This window comes from Uloborus diversus, unplaced genomic scaffold, assembly GCF_026930045.1.
Source record: "Uloborus diversus isolate 005 unplaced genomic scaffold, Udiv.v.3.1 scaffold_13, whole genome shotgun sequence".
In the NCBI taxonomy this organism is placed as follows: Eukaryota; Metazoa; Arthropoda; class Arachnida; order Araneae; family Uloboridae; genus Uloborus; species Uloborus diversus.
Window position 1 is genome coordinate 4,638,714 of NW_026557987.1, and position 24,920 is coordinate 4,663,633.

Genomic DNA, 24,920 nt, shown 5'->3' on the forward strand with positions numbered 1-24,920 from the left:
GATATTTTGATATTTTCGATATTTATTTTTCAAACTACGATATTTTCAATGCAACAAGTATATTAATCATAGTAATAATTGTTAATTATTATTAAAAATAACTAAAACCTTATGTACTATATTTTCATGATGTATTTTCATCAATATAACAAAGTAATATAATATTTCTTTTTTACTTGTATTTTATATTCATAAAATTATTAGTAATGTAACAATTTTAATTCATGAAAGTGATTTATTAAATATTAAACATTGCTCAGAAAAAAAGAAAATGTCTTATGATTGTGCACCGACTAATACATATTATTTATTTCTGAATCATATAACTGTAAAAGAAACTAACAGAAGAAAAATGAGTAAAACAGCTAATGTTAAATTAACTCCAATAAAATTGATAGAATTTTGAAATGAAATATTAGATATAAATAATGAAAGAAACCCTAATTTTAAGTCTACATGTTGTAATTATAATATAAGAAAATAAAGAATGAGAGTTGAGGATGCATTTACTATTTTGAAGACTTACGTTTGTGCTAATTGAAAATATCAGATATATATAAAAATATCCAATACATATCAAAATATCGGATATTTTCGAAAATATCATATTTTCGAGCCCTGCTTCGTTCTAGCTTAAGGGTGACAACTTACTGCTTTTCATTTCTCATTGTTCAGTAGCCATTGCATATCAAGATAATAAGATGAAAGGGACACTAGTACACATTGAGGCAGTTATTAATGCAAGAAATTGTCATGCAAAAACTTCTATTTATATTTTTTAAACTTAAAATCATTTCCAAAAACGTTTAAATAAGATAAATAAGAAAAGATACCACCAGAATTTTTTTTATAATCACTTCAGGAGCAGATATAGAGCACCATTTTATGGGAGGGTCATGCTGAAAAATCGCCCCCCCCCCCCCCCTTCAAAAAAAAAAAAAAAAAAAAAAAAAAAAGAAAAGAAACCAAAAAGAAAACTACGGTTTTGGGTATGAACCATTTCTGAAGCTGTTTGGTTATCAATAAAAAGTACCAAATCAGACAGGAATAAGGCACCTAAGCAAAGAAAAGAAGTAGTATTGCAAATATTTACTTTCAAAATAATTAACAAGTTGAAAAGACTACAGAAATTGTTTACATTTTATTCATAAAATGCTTGAACACAAAGGGGGAGGAATACTATTATTAATAGTTTGGGGGTCATGACGCTCCCCCACCCCTTTATTTGCCTCCTGGTTTTAATACTAGCTGAGAAAACTGGTTGTCTTACCAAAAAAAAAAAAAAAAAAACTGACCTTTTTTTCTTTTTCCTCATTTAAAATAAATAAAGTAGAATGTAATACAAAAGCAGGTTGATAAAATCATTAAACTGAACATTACTTACTATTTCTCTGAGTTTTTCAGCATCTAGAGATTTTTCCAGCTGGTCAGAAATAAGTTTCATAGAAGAGTCGTTTAGATTACAAAAGGAAGACTGAAGTTCCACCTGAGAAAAAAATATAATTGCAATATTTTTTATACAAAACATTATTATTACTTTTTTAAAACTTAATATATATACCAGCTACAGTAAAAATTACGTTGTTTCAACAACAAATTTTCAGTTTTTTTTTCAGCTAAAATAAAATAATAACTATTGAAAAGAAATTGTGAGAAATTTAGAGGTCAAAATTTGGAACATACTGTTCTAAGAACAGTACATTGCTACATGTCATGCAAGTGAAATGAGTATGTATAATTTCTTTGAGTATTAATGGAAGTTCTTCTTCAGCCCCTTTCAAATAAAGTTTGGGTATGTGATTTCAATTAAACTATATTTGTACTTATTGCTTGTGGAATTCAAGGCTGAGTTGTGATCGTAAGTTAAATATTAATAAAATCATGAAATTTCAATAAATATGATATACATAGAAAGCTGAATTCAAAATTCCACTGCTGTCATAGTGTGAGCTGTAAAGCTATTAATAATAGCTTTAAAATCTTTTCTACATTTAAATGGCAAATTTCCAGAGATATGGTTAAGGCATAGACTAATAATAAGAATAGACCGAGCTATGGCAACCCTTTTGCTGCTCATAAACCAAACCATGTGACTGGTGGATATCCTAGCAACCGTGGGCGTTGATCGTAGCAAACGATCAACGCCCGAGAGAAATAAAATAAATGGAATTGATGGAATACGGAAGAATAATATTTTATGGAGTCCGATTTGTGAATTTGTTATTCTAAGTTGTAAATATTTTGCTAATATAGTGAGTTTTTCGTTTAGGTAGTATTGTGCATTTTCTTTATTCAATTTAATATGCAAGCACCCAAAAAGAATCGGCAAATGGTAAGATTTTTACCTACAATATTAATTTAGGATACCGATTAGTACATTTTTGCGTTAACGCAAAACGTTTAAGCCATTAGGTTCACGCCAATGCTGACGTAGCAGTTCCAAATGAAATAAAAGTTACTGAAAACTGTGATCAAAAACTAATTACTAATGCATAATTAAAAGAAAAACAGTTCAATCTCTGCACCAGGAAAAAAATTATAATGAAAACACATTACGTTTTAAAATACATGTCGAGTGCCAAACTATAGATATAGTTGCCATCTAGCAACCATGCTGCCAAAGTTTTCGCCAAGCCTTCCACCAGTCACATGATGTATCCATGAACCAGTTTTTTCATCAGCAAGTCTGGGAAAGCTCGGTCTACTCTTATTATTAGTCTATGGGTTAAGGTCCATAATTTATCTAGAATTATAGAAATTTTTTGATCATTCCTTTTTTTCACATTAGATGGCAGTCCTGTATGTCCCACTGTTCAAGCCCAGGTGCCTCCATCTGGTGAGTAACAAGGAGTCAACATTAAATGGCAATGACATCCACATCCGCCAATAGTGATGCCACATCAGAGAATGCTTCCCAGTTTATGGAGAATGGCACATAGTTTGCAACTGGTGAATAGCTAATAAATAGCCCTATATAAAACAAGTCAAATAGTTTTCAAAATATATGTGTCTCTTAAATCAGCCCCAGTAATGAGAGGGGTTGGAAGGAAATTATAATAACAGAGGGCTCCAATAACTTATATATTGGCTCGAAGGGGTAAAATAGACATATAGTAATTTCCCTTGAATATCTGTAGTAGGTTTGGTTCAAAGTGATATGAATAAAAGTTAAAAATTTTTATCTCTAAATTGCTACCTCAGTTTCACAAAGCAAAGCAAATAACTAAGTCGAAATTTGGATCAATTTGAGTATGTTCATGGCTAGCGACAAATTGAACGCTTTGAACTTTTTTTGCTTGTTTGTAAACGTTTACGGTTTACAGATCACTTTGAAACAAAACAATTTATTATTAATGTTTACTAAAATTATTAAGTGATGTCTTGAGCACCTTCTTTTATTTTTTTCTGTACTGAGAAAATGTTTCAACGCCCAAGAAGGCATGCTGGTAGTCAATGATGAATTAAATCTCAGTAAGCAAAGAAGAAAATGTTGTAGGAAACAATAGCACTTCAGAAACTTGTATTACCATGTTTGTAAACATAAAATACCTTCTCGAGAGCATTTCTGTACTTAACTATACCATTAGTAAAATTCTTTCACCAAATATTGGTGTTTCAGTAATGACTTTCTCCCTGCTAAATTTTATAATACAATATGGAACAAGTACAGGTGATACATGAGGAGAATATGATATCTGAAAATTTTGTTTTTATACAACCCTAATGTACACTGCAAATATGTTGTGAAAATTATTATTATTATTACAGCACAAATTTAACATAAAACATACATTTTAAAACTTTTAAGTCTCCCCCAACCCTTTCTGCTTCCAAAAAAAAAAAAAAAGAAAAAAACAGTGACAACTTGTAATTGGTTAATAAAAAATCTCTAATTTTAACCAATCAAAGAAAAGTTGTTTGTCTCAACTGGTCATTTACGATTTGAATTGCATTTACTTACACAACTGAATTTGAATGCAAGATATTCAATCAACTAATGGCCTGTAGATCACAGTACATTGAGCCACTCATAATGATTTCATTATTGCAACATAAATTCAACATCAAACACATATTTTTGCTCCAGGCTCCTCCCCATCTTACTTTCAAATAACTGTCTAACATTTTGTGAAATTAATCTATCCCTAATATTAATAACTAAGAAAAGTTATTTGGCATTTAAAAGTTACAAAATACAATAGCAGTGAGAGGCAAAGGCTACTAATACCTTGCACCAACGAAGAAGAGAGATTCTCCTACCATTTGTATCAGGAAATTTTTAATTTTGTCACTTACATCCCTTTGCTTCTTACCAGGGTTGGCAAAAACCCGGGTTTTTTTTTAAAAAAACCCATGGACCCAGGGTTTTTTGGGTTTTTTTAAATAAAACCCAAAAAAAAACCCAACTAAAGCTGGGTTTTTTAAAAGAAATGTGGGTTTTTTTTTGTCTTTTTTAGGGAAAATGCAGGGTACTTGTAGCATATTGTAGCGTAAGTATATGAACAAAGCACAAGAATTGTCTTGGGGTAAAAAAAGCTGGAAAACTAGTTAAAATTCAGCGTTTTCTGAAGAAGAGTATGAAAGACGACGAAACCCAAGAATGGTGAAGTTTCAGATTTTTTAGTTTCCATGGTTACCAACAGTTAAGGCAAAATTACTTCTTGAGTGATAAAATCTATTGTTCGTTTTTAATTACTACTTTTTTTTTTGCATTTTACTTTATTGTATTTCATTTCGTTATGCAAAACTACTGTAGAACCTCAAGTAGTTTAAATCCCTATTTACTGAATTCCAGCTTAATCAAGACATTTCTTTGAATTTTATGTTGCCTGTTTTTCTATTTCTGTGTACAGATTAAGAAATATTAAACTTTTTTGTAAGATAATGAAAATATTGTACATCCTATTCTGTTTTCTGTCCGACCATTTGTAAAACCTGTTAATTTCTTAAAAAAATATAACTTGTTAATTCGAAATTTGTAACGTGTCGGGTTGCAGAAAATAATTCACATGAAAGCCTTTTAGCTAAAGTAGTTTCCTCTGTACAATCTACAAATATTGAGAAAACCAGACGTGACAGGACTTAGTCAAGATAATTTGAGTTATTTATTGACCAGTTAAAGATAAAAGTTAAATATATATTTTTTAAATCTTTGAAGTATTTTTTAATGCCGTTAAGAAATAATACTATTAAAGTTCAAAATTCATTTTTTATGTCCATTGTCTGTGGTGAAGAACAAATAAAATAGAATTTTAATTGTAAAAGTATTTAAATTAATTACTTTTTTAAAAAACTTCTCAAAAAATGTAAAAAAAACCCAAAAGTGGGCTAAATAATGGGTTTTTTTAAATGGGTTTTTTTCAAAAAAAACCCATTGGGTCCAACCCAATTGGGTCCAATCCGGCCAACCCTGCTTCTTACTGCCTCAATTGAATTTCCCATTTGTGTCCTAAATCAGGCCCATGGGAAATAAATATAGAGACATTATTTCCATCAAACTTACAGTGGCGTTGGATACTGCAACATCGTCATTCTTTAAAACAAATGGAAGCCCCTCTTTATTACACATCAATTCCCTTAAGCCAGAGGGAGACAAAATGATACTCTAGAAATAAAGAAACAATTTTGAATTATTAGTAGAGGAAACATTTCAATCTGCTGCATTTCACTATGTGGGTTAATGTTGCCGACGAATTCAACTTTTAATGACTAAGGATGAACAATGTCAGATGATACATTTCAATATTTTTGGTATGCAAACAAAAATTCAATTGTAAAAAAGCTGTCGAAAACTTTGTACTATGGAATGAGTAAAAATGACATCCATGTGTATAAAGTACAAATAAAGTAGTAAAATAGAGTTAAAAACTCAGCAAACAGCTGTTTCGGGGCTGTCACATGCAAGCCCCTTCATCAGTGCAAAATAGTTATTGATTTGTCGAGTACTCCCTCTTTCCCCAGTGTTTGGAAATCTTATCGATAAAAAACTTTTTGCTGTTTGTAACGTTTTTACGCACTATAGGTGTCGTTGCTGTTCTGTGACGCATGTGTTTCCGTTTTCCATGTCTATTTACTTTGCTTCCTTCCATTTTTTGTTCATTTATCGTTCGGTCTACATTGTGTGGACTTTTCGTCCTTCTTTTCTGCCCTGATGAAGGGGCTTGCATATGACAGCCCCGAAACAGCTGTTTGCTGAGTTTTTAACTCCATTTTACTACTTTTTTTGTACTTTATACACGTTGATGTCATTTTTACTCAAAAATTCAATTGAAGTAGCATAATGGGATAAATAAATAAATAAAAATACTCAACAAAATGTTGAAAAATATAGAAATACCTACACCTTATTCGTAACAGGTAAAATCTGAAGGGGAAAAAAACTAATTATGTTTATTTTTATTTTCAAATATTGCAAATTTGTTTTCTGCAAGTTCAGTCAATTTGGAAGGCAGGGTTGGGTTTTGGACTGTCCAAAACTGGTTTAGGACAGGACAGGTGGTTTTTACCGTCCAAAACTGTCTAAAACTGTCCAAAACTGTCTTAAACTGTCCAAAACTAAGGGGGTGTAATATAATCAATTTGTTTTGATGCAATATTCGTAATACATAGATATTAATGAAGTTTAATTAATGAGTATTCAATAATATTTTTCTCCAAATGTTCATTTAAAAAATATTTTACTTAAAGAAATGCCAGTAACTAGTACATAAAAACTTCTTTATGTAACAGTTAGTAGAGTTATGAAAAGAAATACACAACACTACCAAGACAACTATTTTCAGTTCCATTTATTTATAACTCAAAGGAATGCTATTAAATGTGCAATAAATATTGAGGTGAAAAAAAAAAGTTTAATTTTTTTTTAAATTGTTTTTGCAAATAATTTTTATGTAATGTTTTAAAAAAAAATCACTTTTTTAATCATAGATTAAAGAACAAGAAATTGATGATTAAACACTTAATTATAAAACTCTTGTGCTATTCTTTTTTTAGTTCATATTTTTAATATAATACATTAGCTGTAACTACAAAAATTTGTAATTTATTGCATTTAAGTCGATTATTGAACTATATTTTGAATACTTTCTTTTGCACATATGCATAAATGTGGAAAAATTTGGTTAATGAAGAAAAAAACTCCTGCATACAAATTGAAATTTTTAATTGAAGAATTTAATTTCTACATAACTAGATTAAAATCAGCTGCATAAATAAGTTAAATATTTATACTTGAATATCCACATTGAATAAATGTATTAAATATTCCAAAAAATAGTTTTGACACATTTTGTTCTGTTTTTGATATTTTCTCACAAAATATAGTTTCTCAAAAAATAGTTTTAGACACTTTCGGACACAAGGGTTTTGAACAGGATGGTTAAAACCTTGCCAATCCTGCTTTCATTTGCACACATGCATAAACAGAGGGAAATTTGGTTACTATTATCAAAAAAATAATAAATAAAAAATAACATAGACTCATGCATACAAATTGAAATTGTAATCAAGAATTCAACTTCTATGTAACTAGATTAAAATCAGCTGCACAAATAAGTTGAATGTTCTTATTGAATAAATGTTCAACCTAAAGCATTACTTTACTACATTTTATTCTGTTTTTAATGTTTTTTCACAAAATACAATTTTTCTAAAAACATAGTTTTGGACACTTTTAGACAGTTTTGGACAGGACGGTAAAAACCAGGGTTTTTACCGTAGTGTCCAAAACTTTGCCACACCTGTTGGAAGGTATAAAAACATCAGATTTGGAACACTTCTTTACACCCTGCAAGAATGGTTGAACTAACAAGTTACAAAAAATGACAGCCAACTGCCTTTTCAATACAAAAAAAAAAAAAAAATATTTGGTGTTAGTTGATGATCAATTTTTTAAGTGTCTGTAGTAATAAAAACACTTAATATTTTTAAATCAGTAGCAGGAAAAAGAAAAAAAAAAAGGGGGATCTAACCTCAATTTATATTTGCCTTGTGCTTCAACCAAATTATTGTTTTAAATCTTAGGTGATCCTCCATACCAACCACTACACATGGTTTAACATGTCAGATGGAGCCGTGAAGACAGCTGTTTTTCCATCCCAAATTGCCCCTGGTCTAACACAGTCAGAGGCATTTATTTGGAAAGAGAACTTGGATGGCTTTGTGGTCATGATATTTAACATGCCCCAGTCACCATTAGCAAACATGGAGAATCTTTGACTGGCTAGCATAAAAAATGGAACCCTCGAGCCACCATTGCCTTACCAATTTGGGCCACAAGGGCCAAGTGTTAATTTTAGATAGAACTATAGTGTCAATAAACATCTTATAAAAATAAATAAATAAAATAATTTCAATATTTTTAATGTATGATGAAATTTACTATTGAAAATTTATGCCATTTTATGAAATGAGTTACAGAGAATTGCTCAAAAAGCTACTAAACATATCAGCTACATTTAAACTGTTGAATAAAAAGTATTATTTTATTTTTCACTAGTTTTAGGAATTGAACTTTTTCATTTTTACTCTCAATAAACTTGTTATTTAGATAAAGATGCAAGGAAAAAAATAACTATTGGGAATTAGAGATTGAAACTGTCAATGGAAGAAAAAAACTCTGTTCTATACAAAGTTAAGAAGACTATTTTGCAAGACTCAAAAACATTTCTATGAAAAAATTTTGTTCTCAGTTGCAAAACTTAAGAAAGAAAATTTTCAACTAACGTAAATAAAAGCAAAGAAACATTTCTAGTATACAATCATGGAAAACATGTGTCATACAAATTTGAAAGCATCTATATCTATTTCCCAAAGAACTTTATGCAAGCATTTAATGCTAACGATTACAAAACACTCAGTGAAACATCCTTTTTTTTTTGAAACATTTTCATTTTGTGTTCGAGATGGATATTACCTAATATTCAAAAAACAAATATTAGCTCTTTGTTTTAGAAAAAGTATTATTAGTAAGCATTAGACACCGATTACGAAAATGCATAAAAATTATTGTGAACAATTGAAACTATTATCACAGTCAGATGAATTTTCTTTCTTTATAATTCATTATGCAACACATTATGAATTTAAGCAATTTTGAGATTTTTTTTTCCCAGCTTATATATACTTAGAGCCTAGAGTTCTGCAAATGATAAGTTTTATGACTCCTTTTTTGTCACTTAAATACCACTACTACAAAATCCCCAAAAGGACATAAATACATCTGAGACCAATTACGAACAATATAACTACTTTCTAAACTTGCAAGCTGAGGTTCATGAAGGAAGTTTCAGAGATTGGGTTCCGGAACCTGGTTCATCTAAGATGCCTGATACATATACATCCTAGATGGATTGGGGCCTACAAGCCCAGAAAAGTGTTATACAGGGTTCATAAACTTGTCGTGCAACAAAAAATCCGTGAATTTTCTAGGTTTTCAAGATTGTTTTTTTAAGAATACAAATACAAATACAAAAGTGACGACCAGCAACAGGCTCTGGGCCCAGCTAGACTGGTCCTAGTCAATTTACAATCCCCAGTGAAGATCAATGGCCCTCTTAAAACCATCTACTCCCTTGCTCATTACCACCTCTCCCGGTAAGCTATTCCAAGGTTTCACTACCCTGCTATAATAATAATTTTTCCTAATATCCGTGTTAGCCTGAGATTTAAATAGCTTAAAACAATGACCCCTTGTCCTGTTTTCAGTGCTAAACTTCAGCCCCGTAACATCTTTCGTTTTAATAAACTTAAACAACTGAATCATGTCCCCTCGGTCTCTTAAATTAAGCTACAATAAAAAAACTTTCTTATGGAATAAAAATTGTCTAAAGTAGTAAAGGCACATACCCAGAACTTTTCCCCTTAATTTTTTTTAACAAAAAAAAAAAAAAAAAAGAAAATAATAATAATAATAATAATAATAATAATAATAATAAATATATATTTTTTTTTAAATTTCTCTCTTTCAAAATTTTAAGTTTTTTTCTACGTTTTTGAATATTTGAAACCTCACCTTTAACTCTTCAGCAACTGCATTCATGTCTTCATTGCTGAAGCTCGCATTGGACTGAGAGTTGAAGATCTTTTCCACCAGGCTCCACACCACTTTGAACCTGGTTCTGTGCTTTTCCAGATATCTGATCAAATCATACAGGTGCTCCAGAGAGGGCTGGGAAGAAGCCACGGAGTTGTACGAATTGGATACGATGAAAAGTGGCTGATCCCTATCGTTGCTCCAATTTACCGGAGCATAAGACTCCACCTTGTTTTCTCGGCTCCACCCCGACTGTGGAAACTTTCCGAAAAGAAATGTGTACAGCTGTAAAAGGAGAGTTTGCCATTGAAATTAACACACAGATTGAGGGGGGGGGGGCAATGGCGGACCCAGATTTTTTTCAAGGGAGGGGCGATTGATTTTTATTACACATTTTTTACTATGTATACTGATTTTAAAATATCGATCACAAAAATTTTTGACTTTCATTCCGAAACAGTTCCGGGATATAGTCATAACCCCCCCCCCCCCCCTTTCTCCCAACATCAATGAAACTTGCCTAAATTTGTGTTTTTTGAACTTCATTTTCGAAAAATTACTGGTGAAGTGTCCCTCAAGGGAGGGGCGATCGCCCCAATCGCCCCTCCCTTGTATCCGCCCCTGGGGGGGGGGGAAATACAATTCATTTATAAACTCTGAGCAAATTAGTATATGTTAGTATTTTTAAATACAGTCGAGTCCCGACTTACGCGAGGAATGCGTTCCAAGACACTTCGCGTAAGTTGAAATTTCGCGTTGTGGAAAAGGGTATGTGTAAAAACTTTTATAAACATACCCATACGATTAAAGACACTTGTAAACACCACCTCAAACTGTTAAAAACCATTTCTTAACTATACATTACTGTTTCTTAAACAAAAAATTGAATTTTTATTTATTGTATTTAAACAAAACCCCGTTTTATTTAACACTAGTGGTACCCGCACGGCTTTGCCCGTAATAGAAAATTAAAAGGTCTTTTGGTTCGCCTGTCTATTTACAAATGATGTGTAGTGAATTTTCTCGCCAATTGGCTTGTGCCCACGTTACGGTTCCACGTTATGATAATTTCGTAATTTATGATAGTTTTTTTTTTCTTAAAATTGGAATAGAAAAAGAACAAAATCGAATTTTCGAAAAATCGCTTCGAGGTGCACACCCCCATGCTACATACTAACTTTGCGCCAAATTTCATGAAAATCGGCCGAACGGTCTAGGCGCTATGCGCGTCACAGATATCCTACAGACATCCTACAGATATCCTACAGACATCCAGACATCCTCCGGACAGAGAGACTTTCAGCTTTATTATTAGTAAAGATAAAAAACTGCTACGATGCACAAAATCAATGATCAATGGGAAAGGAAGACGTAAAATAAATCACTACGTTACGTATATTATGTAGTAAGCAAAACAAATGCACTATAGTTGTTGAAACTTTCTCTTTTTCCTTCTATCTTCACAAACTTTAAATGAAACAGCGCTCTCAGGTGTCATTATTTTTCATCAACTTTCCCATATAGAATGAAAAAAATAAATGGAAAATAAGGAGTGGTTATTTGTATAAGCGATGTTTAGAATTGTACGGTGTGGAACTTCCGCTCTCAGTGAAGCCAAAGGGATAAAGGTCCATTCACGAAAAAAACTGCGATTCCCTTCGGAAAATTTTCGTGTTGCGGGTGAAGAATTCGCGTTCGGAATAAAATTATTTACCGGGGAAAAAATCGCGTTATAGCCATTTCGCGTGAGTCGGATCGCGTTGCAGTCTGAGTCGACTGCAACATAATGAATCTTTAACGAGCCGATGTGTGCATCACATGACTTCCTTTTACTCCAATTTAATGCCATTTCCACATTATTGGCATTTTTGATGTGATTCAATCATAGACTAATAATAAGAATATACCGAGCTATGGCAACCCTTTTCCTGCTCATAAACCAAACCATGTGACTGGTGGATATCCTAGCAACAGCGGGTGTTGATCGTAGCAGACGATCAACAATAAATAAAATTAATTGAATTGATGGAACACGGAAGAATGATCTTTTATGGAGTCCGATTTGTAAATTTGTTATTCTAAGTTGTAAAAATTTTGTGAATATAGTGAGTTTTTCGTTTAGATAGTACTGTGCATTTTCATTATTCAATTTCAATCACTCTCTAAGCAATTAAGGATGCATGCGCCCAAAAAGAATCGGCAAACGGTAAGATTTTTACCTACAATTTCAATTTAAGGTACCGATTAGTACATTTTTGCCTTGACGCAAAACGTTTACGCCAACGCTGACGTAGCAGTTCCGAATGAAATAAAAGTTACCGAAAACTGTGATCAAAAACTAATTACTAATGTCAAAATAATGCATAACTAAAAGAAAAACAGTTCAATCACAGCACCAGGAAAAAAATTATAATGAAAACACATTACGTCTTAAAATACATGTCGAGTGCCAAACTATAGATAATGCTGCCATCTAGCAACCATGCTGCCAAAGTCTTCGCCAAGCCCTTCCACTAGTCACATGATACATCTATGAACCAATTTTCTTCATCAGCAAGAATGAGAAAGCTCGGTCTACTCTTATTATTAGTCTATGGATTCAATAGTTTACTCTCTAAATATCACCAACAGTGGCCAAATTGAAACCAGATTAAAAAAAAAAAAAACCCCGCCAAATTTGTCGCCAAGTTGGCGATCAAAATACTGGCGATATATCGCCAAGTGTCCGCCAAATCATAACACCACTTGAGTTTACATTGAAATTAACAATGATTTCCCCTCAAAAAGGGGCAAAAGACCCCTTTAGAAACACCTGAATGCAAACAAAAGGGGAGGTGCACAACTAGACCCCACTAGGAGTCTATGTACCAAATTTCAACTTTCTAGGACTTACCGTTCTTGAGTTATGCGACATACATACAGACGTCACGGGAAAATTCGTTGTAATTAACTCGGAAATGTCAAAATGGATATTTCGTGTGTCTATACGTTCTTAGGCATTTGTCCACGTGTGGTCAAGTCAAAAAAAAAACTCAACATTCATTCGGGGTGAAAAAATTTCCACACCTTGGGACCAGAGGTTTAGCGGAATTTAGGATTTTGAGGCAATGAATTCATCATTATTCCGAGCAATTAAAGCAATATATTAATGCAAATAAATTAATTAAGACACAACATAACAATTTTTTGCCTCCATATGATGATTAAACTTGTCAAAAAATACTGAATGTTAAAAATGTACGTAACGAAACAATAAAATGAAAGCTGAAAAAATATTTATAAAATTTTACGTAGATCGCATCCACTGTATACAGTTTCAAAACTTGAATGTGTGCTAAGTTCTTATTTCGGCGCTCTACTGCAATACATGATATAAATTAACACTATGTCCTAAGCAAATTTTTCCTATTGTTGTGCTAAATCAATAAACATTTACTCAAAGCACATAAAAAACCCTCCTATCACAATTAGTTAAACTTACATTAATTACCTCAGAACTACTTAATACTTTCATGTAAACATCAAACATATTTCTAATCAAAGTACACATATTTGTTACCTTTTCAGGATCTAAAGAAGAGTTTAGGAAGACCTCTAGATCATCTTGGGGAAGAGACAGATTGGAAACCAATATGTGAATAAATTCAGATTTATTTGATATCAACTCTCCAATAGGGGTATCTAAGAGCAAAATGGAATACATCGGTAAGTGTTGAACAAGCATGAGAGTTTACAAGAAGTCTTAAAATATGCATAAAACTAATTTTTCAAAAGAAAAAAAAAGTGCAAGAAGTCTTATTTTGCACTAAAAAATTATGCAATATTCAGGAATATATTTTTTAAATAAAATTACTGATGTAGAACATTTCCTAAGTTATACATAAATGTTTGTTAACCCTTAACTGCCCACCATGACTCTGAGGTCACATCAAATTTTTCTAGGAGTATTATTCCCAGTCACAGAGCCAAATTTATTTTGAAAATATATATTTAAAAAAAAAAATTGCATGCATTAAATACATTATTTATTTTACACTCTGTGCATATAAATATTTTTTCTATAGGAAATAATAGTTTGGAAAAAAAACTGTTGGAAAAAGGAAAACAAATGTTGTTACCAAACAGTTGCAAATATCCATCATCATTCTGTTAGTTTCTCACTGATGGGAGAGATTTAGAATTGCAACATTGATTAGAATACCTTCTATGACGTTATTTTTGTGTTTAAGTTTATAAAAAGGGAAAAGATCAGAAAAAGTTAGAATTTTTTAAAATGGTTAAAGGTCTGAAATTTTCTCAAAAGATTAAAAAGCAAATCTGATATTCAAACAACTGTTTGAAAAATCTTCTCCTGGATTGAAGACAGCAAAACAGCATATAACAGACAAAAATGTAGCAAAATATTTTTAATTAGGTTAACCAAGACTTTTAAAATAAGAAAAACATTTTCAACTTTTGATTGATTTACACAGTTAAGCAACTAAAATAATTTTAAAATATCTTGTGCGACACATAAGGTTACTGGAATATTTTGAAAGAAAAAAAGAGAAAAAAACCCCCTTCAGATATATTCAAAAATAAAGGGGCCACATGAAACGAAACAACGTAAAAAAATAACAAAATGATGAAATCAGAAAAACCACTACAGGATGCAGCAATCAAAAAAGAAATGTCAAAAAATACTTGAAAAGAGATTGGGAAAAAATTAAAATTGCTAGTAAAAAGTACATTTTTTTTTGGTATTGTATTTACGTATACATTAGGCGCCGTTTAATGTGATCACTTTGGGACGAATACAATTTGATAACAATAACCGACTGATAACAATAACCGAAAAGAATCCAGGGGACACAAAATAATGATTTTTTTCCAATTACGGTGTATTTATTTTGGCAACCTCAAATTAAAATCACAATGACTCAACTGAACGCACTTTCAAATTATAAATTATTAAATTAACAAAATTGAAATATCTGAATTATAAAAAGTTAAAGCTAAATTATGCAATTTTTAATCACATAGTAATAGGTGAAGTAAAATATGACCGTTTTCCCTGACATTAGTAAACCAGTGTCAAGGCACATTCAGCTTTTCTATCTTTTCCAGCATGGTTTTGCTTGTTGTTTAAATTTTAATTTAACTTCACTTTGTTTTCACTCTCGACACAATTCTTTAGTTGTTTACAAAGCAATGGCAGCAATGGAGGTCCTACATCAATGCCATGTCCAGCGACTGAATTTTTTTTAGGTGCAAAAGAAAGTTTTCTTAGGGGGAATCTGTGGTCACTGGGAGGCGAACTTTCTGTAGCTTCATTCCAAGAAAAATTTTGAACTGCTATTGAAAACCACAAAATGCACAACAGAAAGTTAGTCTCGTCAGGGTTTGCCTATGTATTTCTGTTAGTTGAGGAACAAAAATGGTGAAAAAATTGAAAGTTTATGAAAAAGTGATAACAATAAACGAGGAAGCTGATTACAATATCCGACTTTTTTAACCCTTCAAGCGGCCGTGACGTAAAATTCCTTCACCCAGCGATGTATCGAAGAGCGGCCGTGTCGAAAAATTTCGCCATGAATATTCTTTTATAGAATTTTACGCCGCAGCCGTTCTCGAAGCAGAATATTCAAGGCCAAATTTTTCGACACGGCCGCTCTTCAATACATCGCTGGGTGAAGGAATTTTACGTCACGGCCGCTTGAAGGGTTAACGTGTGTTAACATACAGGTGTTCCGGGACTTCGTGATTCTGATAACATTAAGCGAATGATAACATTAACCGTGATCACATTAAGCGGCGCCTACTGTATTTTCTTTGAAAGCGTAGAAACCCTGTTTTGTTGTATAAGTCTTGAACAGCAATATAATGTAGTCAAACAGCATGAAATGCCTTTAAAAATTTCATTTTCAATCAATTTTGGACGTATTGACAGTTTAAGGTATTTTTTTTCAATAATTACAACAATGACTATTGCATATCATAAAATTTAATTATTTGGGGAGCAGGATTTAAAAAAATTAAATACCCATTTTTGAACAGAAATTTTAACATGTTTCAGACTAAACAAAATTGAAACTTACTTGATGAAACTGTATTGAAAAGTTGAAACTAGCAAACACAGGCAAACACATTAACAACATTTTTGATGGCATTACAAGGGTTTTATATTCGACTAAATATAAACCCCATGTGTATATAACATTTGCAATATTTCAAGTTAGGTTTGAAACTGTCCTACCCTGCAGGGATATATTACTTCACAAAGGTTTTTTTTTTTTTAGTCATAATTTTCAATTTTTTATTCTATCAAATTTTATGAGTACAGTTTTGATATTTAAGATTTTCCCCCCACAGCTTCAAAAGGTTGGGTAGTACTTTTTTTGCACCATGCCGGAATAGCTATTTGGTTACTGAAAATCATAAAAGTCATATAATATAAATTAGCAGCAAAATTAAACTGACAAAAGTAAAATTATAATTAAAGTAACATTAACAATAACTCGAGAAAAGAAAAATTTACCAGCTGCTCGTCTAAAACTATCATGAACGGCAACAGGATCTTCAATGATGGATTTATAAATGTCTGGAATTTCGTCCATGTCGCTAGGTGTGAAATCAGGTTGGAAAAAATTATTTTTCTGTGAGACATTATTTAACTTTCCGAGAAATTCAGTAACACTGCAAAGAAAGAATTTTTTTTTAGTTAATTGTTTAAAAATGCAGATAAAATTAAAAAACAAAAAAATCTATAAAGATTAACGTAACATTGGTTGAAACAAATTTATGATATCTATGCTGCCATGAGCAGATAAAACGGCATTACCTACAAAAATGAGTTTTTGGGATAGTTAGATTCTCTACAATCACTAGGAAAATGTAAGTAAAAGTATTTCTGTATTGCAAGTGTAAGAGGAATTTTTCCTTTTCTTGTTGCTTTTATTAGTGTTTATACAGTCTAACCTGTCTATAACAATACACTGGGGACTGAGAAAAAATATCTTTATAGACAGACTATTGTTGTAGACAGTTTGAAGAAAAAAGTTGAAATTCAAAAAATATAGTTTTACAGACATAGATACAAAGACAAATGTGACGACCAGCAACAGGGTCTGGACCCAGCTAGCTGGTCCTAGTCAATTTATTAGTCCCCAAAGAAGATCAATGGCCCTCTTAAAGCTATCCACCCCCTTGCTCATTACCCCCTCTTCCGGTAAGCTATTCCGAGTGCCCACGACCCAGCTAAAGTAGTAGTTTTTCCTAATTTCCAAGTTAGCCTGAGACTTAAATAGCTTAAAACAATGACCCCTTGTCCTGCTTTCCCCGCAAAAATTTAATCCATTTACATCTTTCATTTATTCATAGATAGAATTTAAAATGGATGTTTTGAGAAGAAAAAGGTATAAAACTGTGTATCAAAGATATTATGAACATCAGCCTATTTTGTAAGAAATTTACAGATTTTTTTTTTTTTTTTTTTTTTGAAAAAAACGTGGCAATTTTTTTTTTTTTTTTGAAAAAAGCGTGGCAATTTTTTTTTTAACTTTTGTTATGCAACAAGTTTTGCTTAAAACATGGTCTTTTGAAATTGTGGAATCCAGCCTCTACAAATGAAATGGTTTGACACTGACGGAGAAAGAAAACTCCTTATTTGGGCGCCATTTCCAAAAGAAATAAACAGCTGTACACATTTCAATCATCGCTTCTCCCCCCCCCCCCTCCTTTGATCACTCAGCTACAAAATGGTAGAGTAACATTAGAAACAATCCGTTCTTTTCTTATCTCACATTTCAGACATTATGGAGTCATTTTTTGAGACAGAAGAAATAAAATCAGGTTCTTCAATGAGCTTACTAGAGAGAAAAAAATATCGTTGTAGACAGGTTTAAAATGCATTGAGTAAATAGGAAATTCACAGGGACCAAACGGAAATATCGTTGTAGGCAGGTTTATTGTTATGGACAGTATTGTTATACACAGGTTTTACTGTAGTAAGTACAATTTACTTTACATTTCAACAATTTTAATTTTCATATATTGCTCTTTTGCATGATGGTAGACTACTGGAAAAAAACAGTAAATGAAAGAGTTCTGTGAAAATAAATTTATTTTGCATAGATAAATAAACTTATTATAGTTAGTATAGTTATAAATTATTCAAGTTGAGTAACATAGAGTATGACTATGAATTTATTGTTTTGGTCTTTATATCAGAGCTTCTCCCTGCATTTTCTTTGCTTTCCTGCAAACCCAAGATAGCAGGAAACTACACGCTTCTTTTGATGACATGCTTGAGGGGTTAAGCATTGATCAAAAGGGAACAATGATCAATGGAGGCAGTGAGAAGCAAAGGGATGTAAGTGGAAAAAGTTAAAAAATGGAGATAACCAGTACCAGTAGTGTGGAAACCTCTCCCCTCTTGGGGGCAAGAGGAGGGGTCCCCCCCCCCAAGTTCAATGGCACAAATCCCCCCCCCCCAAAAAAAAAAAATTCTCAGCACACTTTCCCTTTTTATTTTCTTTTTTTAGCTCTTTTTTTAATTTTATTTACTTTTTTAAAAATTTATTTATTTATTTGTTTATTATTAATATTATTACTACTACTATTGTTATTATTATTATTTTATTAGAAAAGTTCAGTGCTATGCCAATGAGAGATAAACACACAAACTAAATAAATAAATGAAATGAAATATAAACAGAATACAACAAAATAAAATGAATAATTTAAATTGAAAATAAATCAATAAATAAATTTAACCCCCCCCCCCAAAAAAAAAAAAAAAAAAATTTGGTGGTGCAACATGCACCATAATCCTCCTTGTGGGCACCCTTGGGCAAGAGACAGTACTAGTAGTCCAGCTAGACTACTAGTACTGCATGATTTAGAAAAAATGAAAGCCTACATAGAACGTAATCTTTAAACGCGTTTTACTCAAAACTTGAAATTGTCTACTTGCATCCCTTTGCTTCTCCCTACCTTAATTATAGTTGAAAAGATGTAGAAGAAAATGGAGATTTCTTTAAAATAGCACTCACCTACTGTTAGGAAAATGTGCAAAGCCATCATCAGATCTCACTCCGTTGTCACAAAATGCTTGCATGACGGCAATGACTCCAGCAGATGGAAGTGGGTAGGCAGAAAACTTGACTAAGAATACCATGAAATTTTTAATGTTTATACATTCAAAGCATAATAATAGTTACAACTATGCATTCTATAATTTTACAGCTTGAATGACTTAATGAGTTTAAGTTCAGTCATAGGTAGACTTGACAGACTCTGACCAGGACAGTCCCGGTTTTCAAAGAAAAATTGGGGTTTACTTCACGTCCCGGAAAAAGATAAACTTGATTACAAATGACCAAAAAGGTCTGAAAATAATTTTCTGTGAAGGATTATTTAGGATAATTACTTTATGATTTATAAAATGAATCCCGGATTAGCTTAAGAGGATTTTTACAACAAGATTAGAACGAAAACAGAGTCTGAAAAAGTACTATAAAATGAAAAGTATACCTAAATAGTGTTCATTTTTTTTTATTCCTCATTCAAAGTATATTTTCTAACTACAATAAATTGTAAATATGTAGTGAAATGTTCCAATTTTATCTGCTAATGCCATTTTTTTATTACCCCTGATTCAGGTTCACAATATATTAGTAACCATTCATAGCATTAAGAACAAACTGCCCTATAAAACCTCCAAAAATCAGCCAAGGGTGTGTACCCCTTTGAATACTAGTGTTGCTGGGGGGGGGGGGCATTGCAGTGTCCCGGTTAAACATGTCAGAAATCTGGCAAGCCTAATCACAGGTAAGGGCATAAATTAAGAAAAATAAGTCCACTTGTAAAATGGACCAGTAACTAAAATATTTCACTGGTCCAGTGGTGCAGCGGGGGAGGGGAACACTCCCCAGAGCCATTGGTTTTAACATAAATGCAAATTCTAATACAGCAGCTTATGCAGAAAGGGCTGTTTTGATCAAAAAAAAAAAAATCTTCAGGAGGTATTTTTGATCCAAAAAAAAAAAAAAAACACCCTCCAGAAGGTATTTTCAAAGCCACTTTTGAACAAAAAATCCTCTCCAGTGATAACTTACGATGTTTAAACGAAAAGCCGAAAGTCTAAGTTCCGTAAGTCGGTCAACAATATTACTTGCTTATACAAGCAGAGATAATATCACACAGTGGAAGATGCAGAATTAATGTCAATGTGAAGAAATGAACATTGGAAACTTGTTTAAAATCATACCAAAAATTTATTGGTCCATCTTTACTAATAATAAAGCAGAAAGTCTCTCTGTCCGGAGGATGTCTGGATGTCTGTAGGATGTCTGTAGGATATCTGTAGGATGTTTGTGACGCGCATAGCGCCTAAACCGTTCGGCCGATTTTCATGAAATTTGGCACAAAGTTCGTTTGTAGCATAGGGGTGTGCACCTCGAAGCGATTTTTCGAAAATTCGATGTGGTTCTTTTTTTTATTCCAATTTTAAGAAAAAAAATATCATAAATTACGAAATTATCATAACGTGGAACCGTAACATGGGCCCAAGCCAATGGGGGAGATACGAAATTATCATAACGTGGAACTGTAACGTCGGTACAAGCCAATTGGCGAGAAAATTCACCATACATTATTTGTAAATATACAAGCGAACCAAAAGACCTTTAATTTTTCTATTACAGGCGAAGCCGTGCGGGTGCCACTAGTAGAAACTAAAATAAATAAACTAACAAAATAAGTTAATAAAAGTAAACCCAGGCCATAAGCGGAGGTGAAGTTCGCAACTCCCCAACACCTACCGGACCTGACACACAAGAGGCTGAGGAGCCAAAAAGAGAACGATTGGAATCGTTCACTATTTATACTTGCTTCCTTTGCATATGATTGGGCATCAAAGGATGCCAACCTAAAGCTGAAACTTTACACGTGCCGAAAGGAGTTGAGAAGTTAATCTAATTTGAATAAGTCGATTTTACCTTACGTTACATTAGGAATGAGAATGCGGTTGAATATCGTTTACCGATGTCTATCATCCAGGAGGTATTTCTGGCTGTGCTAGTGAACTGGTCATACACATTTTAAGTGGACCATTTTTGCGTCTTTGTTTTAAATAACAAAAGATTAAAGAAAAAAATACTATGTAAAACAAAATTAATATGACTAAGAGACACAATTAGCAGTTTCCAAAAGATATGTCTGTGCAAATGGTGAAGAGAAGGAAACAACATGCACCTTTCTATTCACCACTGCTGGTTAAGAAGTCACACCAACAAAATCTTATCTGTTATTGCTTTGAGTGGCAACAGCGTGGCAAAAACTAATGCTGTAGAAACAATTTTATGAATCTTTTCTTGCAAAGAAAACCTAAACGTTGCAAAAAAAAAACCAGTTCAAACTTTCTCTCAAGTTTAAAAACATTTTCACACTTAAAGATTTTGAATGACAAACAGGAAATAAAACTTTACTGTACTGGTCACATGAAGCATGAACCACTAAAATTTATATTCTGTAGGCTCGATGGATATTTAGTTGCCTCGGACCAGCGGACCACTGTTAAGTTTGAGCTCTGGTCATAGGTATGCAGGGCTGTCAAGAAAGGGGGGGGGGGGCAAGCATATGCATTGCATAGGGGCCAGTGAAAGATTAGGGGAGGGGGCGTGAAGCGGGCCTATGAAAAAGAAAAAATCGCTCCCACAACTTTTTTTTTTTAATGCTTTACAAATGAAGTCTCTCTTGCCTAGAGATTACAAGTTTTCAATCTTCCAAGTTCGAAGTGAGAAATTCCTATTTGTCCTTATCTTCATCGCACTCTATCCACTCCAGCAACTAAAATTAAATATGATTTTTTTTTTTTTGTGTAAATTGCAAGGTTAAAAAAAAAACTTAATTTTGAAAGATTACCATGAAATATTTTTAAATATGCATTGATTTGTGTTTTAAGTCAAGTGATACAAAATAAAACTAATTCTAGTGTTGTTTCAAGAGTAAAAACTGTTGCCTAATTTGGGAAACATTTTAGACGAAGCACTCCTCACCAAATGTATGAAAGGGGCACTGTTATGTCACTCGGGGTGAATCAGTGTTGAATTTATCTATAAGCTAAAAAAGCTGTAGCTTTAGGTGAACTGTCTGAATAGTTAGAGAGGTTATTGCTTTCTCATTAGCATCTATTTTCTAAACATTTCCACCTTTTCTTTTGAGGAATTTTATGCATTGTTTAATCTAGACAATTCTTCATTGATTCAGCATTGTGTTTGTCGGTGGGTTGAAGGAATAATCAAAACCAATGGGTTGAAAAATAAAATATATAACCAAAAGTTGATGTGAGCAAGTGATAGACTGTGTGTCATACTTTCTCCTCTCTCACTGTTCCTCTCTGTCAATAAATATCAATGATTTGTTTAACCAAGGATTATTGCCTTAATTTGCAAAATAATGCATAAGTTTTAAAAGTTTTTATTTTTTGTTCTACTATTTTTTGCTGATGTTTTTGTAGTTCGAATTACCCTTTATAAGGCCTCAAAATGCAGAATTTCTTATTGTACTTTTTAAAAAATTGCCGGGGAAGAAACCCCCGGACCCCCGAAAAATTTAAGATATTTTATCCTTAACTATAAAGAGGTCCCTGTAAGTCTCCTGAAAAACCTCCTTGTCCAAAATATAAAAAAAGAAAAAAGAAAAAGACAGTGGAAAAAACATTTTTTAAAAACACATACATGGCTATATCGCTATATGTGCCAGAGGAAAAGAAAAAACTTTAAAAATGGCCTGTTTTGCCATAAGGGCAGTTCTCAAAAGGTGGGAACAAAAAAGTTAACTTTGAGCAATTTCAAAAATTTTCGAATTTGACATCAATTTTGATTTTATTCTATAGTATGCATACCTAGAACACAATATATGAACATGAAAAGACAGCAGGTATTTGTAAAAATTGTTAATTAGCAAATTAAATCAGCAATCTGTAGGTAACAGATTTTGGACATTATTTTCCTGTAGGTAACGGATTTTGGACATCATCATAACGTAAGTTTCACCATTTTTGACAATTGTTAATCTGATTTTTAACTTTTCCAATGAAAATTTTATTTACTACTTTTTAAATTTTGCAATTTAATAATAAAGAGGATATTAATGAAATACTTGAATGGCTATACATGCTGCTCCTTACATTAAATAAAGTTTTGGAATGATTTTGAAGATATTGATGCAAGGTTAAAAAAAAGCTTCAAATTAAAAATAATACAATTGTAAAAAGTGACATCAGTTTTAATAATGAATATTTTTTCTAATGTCATAAGAATTAAAATGATGTCTAAAAAAATTATTGAAGAAAGAAATTCGTATTTCTATTTGGAGATCGTTAAATTATGTTTCCAAAAGAAAGAAGAGAAAAAGAATTCTAAAATAATAAAAGCGGAAAAAAAAAAAAAAAAAAATTGCTAGCGCAGGTGATAAAGTCGCCAAAACTGGTACAGCTGACGATAAACTACATTTGTCAAATTGGAATTCCCCTCTGGTAACCTTTAGCTTATCGTATACTGTGTTGTCGCCAACGGAGGTTTGCTTGGCGATTTTAGCGCAAAATGGCTTTCGGTTCGATCATAAGCAGCCATGTTTCTACTGTAATTTATGTATTGTTCAATGTGTAACATATTAATTATGCAGAATACCAATGGATTAAAGAAGATAACATTATAATAACGTTTTCTATTGAGGTTAGAAGACAGTAGATCATCAAAAATTATGAATAAATGGACAGAATTATCGGCGTCAAGATCGTAACGCCATTTGGACATCTCACATGTACGTTTAAAAAAAATTATTTTTCTTCTAAGATACTGCATAAAAGCTTATGAAAACACTTTTAAACAATTAAAAATTGATTCCGAGACTCGATAAACACCTTTAAAATGAAAACATCATATACTTAGTTCTCAAAAAATAGCATTGTAAAGATCGTAAATTTTGGACATGCATCAAATTTCAAACTTACTATTTTCTAAAATCGTTTACAAAGTGAATAATCTGTCTTTACTTTTGTTATTTGTGTAAAATATTAACAAAAAATTATTCAGTGTAAGATTCATACCTTTAAATTTTTTTTGAAACGTATGGAAATAATTTAAAAAAATTTTTCTTTAATGGTACATTTGCTCAGTTAACGTTTTGGTATGTCCAAAATTGCGCCTTTTAGCAAAGAAAATATTTTTTTAAGGGCATTTAAAGAGCATTTTTTCCATAATTTATGTCAATTCTTGTCTCTATACAGTATTATAATTTAACTCAAAAATTTTTGAGTTAATTAAAATGAAAGTTATTTGGTGTTGAAGCTTCAAAGTTGAGGTCTGTGTTTGCTCCCACCTTTTGAGAACTGCCCATAAACATAATGTTGTCCAAACTACAAAAGGGGTCCCCATACTTAAAATAGCTTTGTCGAAATCTAGCCCTGCATAAGAATCTCTTTTTAATAATATTAAAAACTTTGGATTAAGAAGCACAGCAAAGCAATTTTAATTGAAAAAAAAAAAACTGACAGTTAAAAAAAACCCTTTCATTAGACCTAGACCCACTGACAAAATTTAGGATATTTATATAAAAGCAGAGCAAAGAAAGAGGAGATTAAAGTAAAAAGTCAGGGACCCTGAAGAAAGTTGCATAGGGGCCCATAAATCCTGTAGGTATGCACAGAATTCCAGTGTTGAGAAAAACCTGGGATTTTGAATAAAATTCTAGTCTATCTGGAATTTTCAAGGTGTTTGTAGGTTTTTTTATTATTGTAGAAGTTATGCATCAGATCCTAAATCTGCAGTCAGTATTTAATTTTCTAAGAACTACACACAAGCATGGAAAATAATAAATATGCATTGAGAGTTGTGACGCAGTG

At 32.1% G+C, this 24,920-nt stretch overlaps 1 protein-coding gene across 1 annotated transcript in view; it reads right to left on the minus strand.

The window, feature by feature from the left end:
* LOC129232628 (ATP-binding cassette sub-family A member 2-like) overlaps positions 1-24,920 on the minus strand; it is a 209,429-nt gene that overhangs the window by 155,013 nt on the left and 29,496 nt on the right. Inside the window, exons 6-8 of the mRNA XM_054866761.1 lie at positions 10,013-10,318; positions 5,504-5,605; positions 1,385-1,486 (exon numbers count right to left, since the gene is read on the minus strand). Of these exons, the coding sequence (XP_054722736.1) occupies positions 1,385-1,486; positions 5,504-5,605; positions 10,013-10,318 (510 nt within the window). The remainder of the gene's footprint in view (positions 1-1,384; positions 1,487-5,503; positions 5,606-10,012; positions 10,319-24,920) is intronic.